We start from the raw sequence: 7,260 nt of genomic DNA, 5'->3' as shown, positions 1-7,260 counted from the left end.
AAGTTCTTAATGAGTACCACCTGTATACCATCTGTTTCTACCATAGAAAGTTGCAATAATGACGAGCCGAATAACACTCGCCTTTATAGACTAATAATCCACTCGGGACGAAGTTGTTGAATTATATATTCGAACCAAGTGTCGAATAGGAAAACTTTATCCCGAAGAACAAAAGAAGTAAATAGATTAGGGATTTACAAACTGAAACAGCGGTTGTTTGTAATAATTGACACATGTAGCTCTAAACTATTGAACATTTGGCAAATGGTTGATGACGGGAATGACTAATGCCGTTTTAGACACTTATCCCAGTATCCAATTCACAACCGATACCCCTAATCCTAATCCTAAATTAGATCATTAACATATGCGAGGCCTGCACATGGCACTACTAACTCTCGAACATGAAAGGAGGCCCTTCGCGAACGCAGAGGCAGTTAAAATTCAGCTACGAGACGTTATTCTGCCAATCCGCTACCAGTTTCAGTCAAAGTTGCCGGGAGCATCTCATTTGACCACTGTCCCAATTGACCACGTTGCAATTGGTTACGTTGCAATTGGTTACGTTGCAAATGGTCACGTTGCAATTGACCACGTGTTGTAAATGACCATGTTTCGATTGACCACAAGTTACAAATGACCACGTTGCGATTGATCACGTTGCAATTGACTACGAGTTGCAAATGACCACGTTGCGATTGACCACGAGTTGTAAATGACCACGTTTCGATTGACCACAAGTTACAAATGACCACGTTGTGATTGATCACGTTGCAATTGACTACGAGTTGCAAAGGACCACATTGCGATTGACCACGAGTTGCAAATGACCACGTTTCGATTGACCACAAGTTGCAAATGACCATGTTGCAAATGGCCACGTTGCAATTGACCACGTGATGCAAATGGGTATATAACCTAACCCTAATTAACCATGTACCATGATTAGGTTTGCTCTGACACGGACGGGCGATACCTCGATGCAGCCGCCCTATGTGCCGTCGGGCCTCGTACTTGTGGTCCCAGGAGCTGGCCGAGTTAAGGCGCTCCTATGTGGCCGTCAGGAAAAGGTATACGCGGGCCCGGCAGCGCAATGAGCCGGTCGAGTTGGCAAACGCAACCGAGGAGCTACGCGAAGCACGCAAAGCTCTGAGGATCGGCATTAAACGGGCCAGAGCCTGGGAGGTTCCTGGATAGGGACCCATGGGTGCGCCCTTATAGAATTGTGACCGGCAAGTTATGGCCATGGGCATCCCCAACCACCGAGGTTCTTGACCCCCAGTTCCTGGAGGAAGTCATGAACACCCTGTTCCCAGTTAGGGGGGTGGAAATTCCGCCCTACGCGGGACCCCCGAGGGATGGTCCGAGAAAATGGGGGTAACTGAAGAGGAGATGGCGGTGGTCTACGCCTGCCTAAGGGTGCGACCCAGGGCCCCCGGCCCGGATGGAGTCCCGAACCGGGTATGGCCACCCTGGAAATTGATGACCGTACCTTTTACCACTGAGGCACCTTTTACCAGATTCCTCAAGGAGGGCAGATTTCCCCAGACATGGAAGAATGCTAGGCTTGTTCTCCTGAGAAAGGAAGGCAAGCGAACAGTCCTTCCATGTATAGGCTCATTTACCTACTGGACTTCGGGGAAGATGTTGGAGCGAGTGATCGCTGTCCGTATCGTCCGGCATCTATCCCGAGACGGCCCCAATTTGTCCGAGGGACAGTTTGGGTTCCGGCAGGTCGACGATCGACGCAATCCGTCAAGTTCGAACTCTCTCGGGACACATCACGTCAGAAGGGGATGTGGCGTTGGCGATGTCACTCGACATCTCCAACGCCTTCAACACCATCCCCTGGTGAAGACGCATTATCTCCTGCCTCCCTACCTATAGTAGGAGGACTATCTTCGGGATAGATGGTTAGAGTACCGGGACAAATCCGGACTCGTGCGCGGGAGGAAGATGTCGTGCGGCATTCCGCAATGGTCTGTGTTGGGCCTCCTATTGTGGAACGTCGCGTACGACGCTGTCCTGCGCATGGCCTTCCCCCTTGACTGCCACGTCATCTGCTATGCGGACATACTCGTGATGGTCGGGGGGGTCTTCCTGGGGAAGGGCGATCGCCAATGGCAACGTGGCGGTTACCTGCGTCGTCGGCGCAATTAAGGATCTGAGTCTCACGAGGGTGGCCCCCACGAAAACGAAAGCTCTCGTCTTCTATGACGGAATTCGCGGGGTGCCGCCCGCGGCCCGGATCAAAATAGGAGACATCCACGTCTCGATGGAGTTCAAGATTAAATATCTGGGTCTCCAGCTGGATGATCGCTGCCGCTTCGTCGAGCACTTCTCGACGATAGCTTCAGGGTTGGGGAGAAAGACCAATGTACTGTACGGTCTGATGCTCAATCTCCAAGCATTCTCCCTGGCGTGAGAAGGGCCTATATGGGCGCGATCCTGTCAGTCGTATTCTACGGCACCTCCGTGTGGTGCGGCGAGGCGCATGCCAGTATTTAAATAAAAATCTGGGAATAACCTTTCAGAATATATTGTAAGACTCTAGAGGGATCTGGTTCATTCGAGCACCAAGGAAGAGCCAAATTATCAATTAAAGGACATATCAAACTGTCCATTGAGTGGTCATATGGAAAATCTTTGCCAAACAATTTTTGAACCTGTTGATCATCTTCCAGAATGATTTAGTTTAAATATTACGGTCAACTTGATTTACAAATTTTTTTAAATTTTCACGTTTTCTTATAGCAATAATTTTTCTAACTTTTAAAGCGGATTGACGGTAAGCAATAAGATTTTCCCTGGAGGAAAGAGACTTTAATTTATCAAAGGCTAATTTCCTCTCTCTCTCTCTTATTGCCTCCTCATAACACGTTGTCCCACGGTTTATTTTTAGCTTTCTGCTTATTTGTAAGCTTTGGTTTAATAATAATACTGTAACCTTTATTGTGATAAAATTCAATATTATTTCCACAATTTTCTATACAGTGACCTCCCGCTTCAAGAAACGCATTCAAAATAAAGTTATTTAAAATATTGATCGATTCTACACCTGAAAGATTGTTGTGTTGTAGTAATTAATTTTATATATCTGATAACTTATTTGTAAAACTTTTTGTATCTAGAATTAAATTTAGGTCGGCTAGAATATATCCAAAGATTGTCAGTCTCTCCACTTAAACGAATGTTAATCAAAATAGAGAAATGGTCGCTACCCCAAAGCTCAGACAGAATAAATCATTGAGAAACGAAATGGATTTCATCAGATATCAGAGTTAGGTTAGGAATACTTATGTGATTAATATTGGCTGATACTCTAGTACCACCTCCATCATTAAGAATCAAAAAAGGAGAGTTAAAAATAACTCTCTCCAAGAATCTATCACATTCATTGGGAGAGGAGGATCCCCACAAACAATGCTGAGCGTTAAAATCCCCACATATAATAATATTATAAGAGACTTTTAAAGGAGTAATATAATCAAAGAAAAAGTTCCACCCCTCCAAATTAACTCTGACATCTGGGTCTATATAGAGAGACAAGCAATAATTTTTTATTGTAGTGTTTTAATCTGTTTATAATCACAGCTGGTAGTTCCAATCCTGGAATTTGTAAAATATAATTTAAAAACAGAAGGATCCTATCTTGTTCTACATATAATAGCCATTCCACCGCTATTACCCTCATAACGCCCCTCAGAATTCATTCTATCATTACGAAAAACCGTAAAATCCTTGAAAACTGTTACAAAATTTGGCTTTAACCACAATTATTGAATACAGATGGCATCAAAATTGTTAATTTTATTTGACAGTTCATGTAATTTTGATTGAATCCCTCTACAGTTCCATTGGACAATTGAAAACATGATAAATCTAAAAAGAAAACTTAATATTGATCTTATAACAATTAATTATTAGAAATATAATGTGGATAATTAATCAAATAAGGAATTTAATACAATTTTAGCGATCTCCACAATCTTTTGATTTCTTGAAATATTAGATCTTAAAAGCGTACAATAAATTTACGAGAGAGTAGCCTCATAGCAAGAGGGTATAGTTGAGTCCCCTCCGACATAAGTCGTTTTACCTTCCTGTAATTTTCTCTCTTTAGGATTCTTCGAATGAATTAGTACTGACACCGAGTCATCAGGCTTAATAGCATTAGCTCGGTCCTCCTCCCCAGCATTAAGGCTACGATACCGATTCCGGAAATCACTCCCGATTTGTGTCCTCAGCAAGCCTTTCTTCCTAACCCAGGGGGTGATTTTATCAGCTTTAGTATTGTTTTTATCAAACGCATACGTCCCAGAATAATTTGGTCTGGAGTCAGTCATAACTGAAATTCTCTCTAGAGTCCCTGAATGAACATCCAGATATGGGCCAGGAGTATACGAATAAAGGTAAGGGTAAGCCTCTTTTTCATCCATCTCCCGACATCATATGCTTGATGATGAAATAATTCTTCAACTTCTTTAACATTTTTAATTTTGTGTTTTTTAATAAGTTTCTTAGTTAACTGAGAGTCCACACCGGCATAAGCATAGACTGAATTTATCAATTTATAAAATTCAAAAACAGAGCAAACAGTGCTAAATGATTGATGGTCCCTCCGACAATTATTGCAGGTCAAAGAATGAGAACTACATTCGGGTTCATTATGGTTATCCCCACAACAAGGGCAAGTTAACCTTCCCTTACATACCCTGCTCGTATGACCCCAACAGGAACAAATCACGCATCTCCTAACCCGATTGACAAAGGCCAAATTTTTTATTTTACCTTCCAAATAAAAATCATTTCCGGAAGATATCCAGCATTAAAGATGATTTTAATTAACTTAGAATCTACTAAAAAATTAGATTCCTCCGAAAAGAATTTTAATCTTTGAATTTGAACAATTTCAAAAGAATTATTTACCCAAGACACACCCTTGGTTATATCCTCTACCGATAGGGAAAGATCAGCATTGCTTATCACTCCCGAGCGGTATAATTTAAAGTTAGGTATGTAAGTTATCCAATTTTTAGGAAAACTGTCAACGTTTCCCAAAAAACGAATTGGCTTCCTGATATAATCCAAAACTGATTTTTATAGCATTGGCACTAGACTTTTCAATTTTTAAAATATTAACAAAGGCAACCTCATTCAACTTAGAATTCAATAATTTGTCATCGGATGTAAATTGCCGATGGATGACAATTCACCAGTGTCACCCGATTTGGATTCCACCATCACTATAAAAGATGCAACCGAGCGTTCATTATATCTATTGTCTTTTTGAGTCATTAAATAATCAGATCTATTTTGAGTTGTGATAACAAGCCATTCCGATAACCCCAAAGGAGATCTCGGAAGGGGTATCGTAACAGGATTCATATTTGACTCTGTACCCACAATCTCCATCACCTCAAGGGTAGAAAATGAGGGATTAGGGACAATAGGTATTTTGCTTCTTAGAGGTCGGAGACTTTTTTTGGGCCTTATTTCTTATTTTATATTTTAAATAATTTCTTGCGATTTATTTCTTATTTAATATTTTTAATAAGTATCTGGAACCTATTTTATACTTTTTATTTCAAATAAGCCGTATTAGTTATTTTACCGACTCCTACAATTTTATATTTTAAATAAGTTTCTGCAACTTAGTTTATATTTTTTATTTTAAATAAATCAGTTACTTTACCGAGCCCTGGTTTTGACACTATAATTTGAATGTGTAATTACTGGGTTGATCGGTTATTTTTTTAACTTAAAATTGTATATACTAGGGTTGAGTAGTAAATCTCTCTCTAGTTAAAGCGTTAAAAATTAAAAAAAGTTAATAACTTTGAATTTAACTTACAAGGAGATTTCACGACGAGATACTAATCGATTTCAACGAAACTTGATGTAACGATAGATATTCACGTCAAGTGTTATTTGTTAGAAGGATAATATAGTAGGGGAGGCCGAGAGGCTAAATGTGGATTTACTCGAGCGGCGTGGGGACCTATTGGATTGTGAAGATTAGATGCTAAAAAGAAAAAAAGGTTATATGATGTATGCCGTTTCAGTGGTGGGGGGAGCGTGTACAGGCTTTACGGCGTGTACAGGCGTGTACAGTACTCGAGCGTGTCAGATATTAATAGTGTAAGCGACCATGTGTTTCTGATAACGGATAAATATTAATCTGACGGTTTGCGTGGTGGGGTTAGTTGTAGGAAGGGGTCAAAAAATCTTTTTTTTGCAACTTTGTGACTCTCCCATTTCCTTACGTCACGCTGAAATCGTCAAATTATTGAAATGTACACTTTTCTACATGTAATTAACACACCATACCTTAATCTGACGCGCTCGAGTTAGATACTAATTTGACGGGCTCCCCTGGACCCCCGGCTCTATATAGAGGTTTAATATGTGGTGGGGGTACTTATTAGGGTGCAAGCTTTCCCCCTTTATGTTATTCTGACGCGCTAGAGTAAATCCCAAAATCCCCGCTTGGCCTCCCCTACTAATAGTCACTACTCAAGCGTTTGCGAAAAAATCAAAGTTGAAAATTTCGAGCGCCTAATAAGCCAGTTCAGTAGATCGTTTGATCGAAAAGCTTGTGGGGCAGCGGTATTATTGCGCGTCTGACTAGCAACGTCGACGTTGCGGGTTCGAATCCCGAACTTTTTTGACATTTTTTTTTGCATAATACAATTATTACATAAAATAAATGTATATCAATATATTAATACATTTTGTATATTTATTGTGCATTATAAATGCATTTTTCCATTTGGATTATCCAGGAAACCTGTTTAACAGATAATTATATACACAACACGAATAAATATGAAATGTGTTTTATTCATTAGAAGTAGATGGTACAATAAGATGCTGCGAAAATTATTTTTCATGATTTTATGATAATTATCATCCTGCAACATGTAATGTACTATCTACTTTTAACAAATAAAACACATTTCACATTTATTCATTTTGTGTATATAATTATCTGTTAAACAAATCTACTTTGACAGAGAATGCAAACAGAAAAATGCATTTGTAATGTAAAATAAATATACAAAATGTATTGATCTATTGATATACATTTATTGTGTGTAATAATTGTATTTTACAAAAGAAAAAAAATGTCAAAAAAGTTCGAAATTCGAACCTGCAACGTCGATGTTACTAGGCAAACGCAGTGATGTACATTTGGCTCCGGGCACCATGGAAAACCCGTCCCACCACTTCTATCCCCACCAAGCAGACACCTACTAG

The 7,260-nt window shown here is 40.0% G+C and overlaps 1 protein-coding gene across 1 annotated transcript; it reads left to right on the top strand.

Annotated features, from left to right (window-relative positions):
* Positions 1-1,371: 1,371 nt before the first annotated feature.
* On the top strand, positions 1,372-1,887 carry LOC108761818 (uncharacterized). Its single transcript, XM_018508556.1, has one exon. It carries the CDS (start codon positions 1,372-1,374, stop codon positions 1,885-1,887), a length of 516 nt encoding a protein of 171 aa, XP_018364058.1.
* Positions 1,888-7,260: the final 5,373 nt, after the last annotated feature.

This window comes from Trachymyrmex cornetzi, unplaced genomic scaffold (assembly GCF_001594075.2).
Source record: "Trachymyrmex cornetzi isolate Tcor2-1 unplaced genomic scaffold, Tcor1.1 scaffold264, whole genome shotgun sequence".
Lineage (NCBI taxonomy): Eukaryota > Metazoa > Arthropoda > Insecta > Hymenoptera > Formicidae > Trachymyrmex > Trachymyrmex cornetzi.
This window is presented reverse-complemented; position numbering and strand designations above follow the sequence as displayed.

Coding starts and splice junctions, on each gene's coding strand:
- LOC108761818 (XM_018508556.1), top strand. CDS start 1,372: ATGGGGGTAACTGAAGAGGAGATGGCGGTGGTCTACGCCTGCCTAAGG.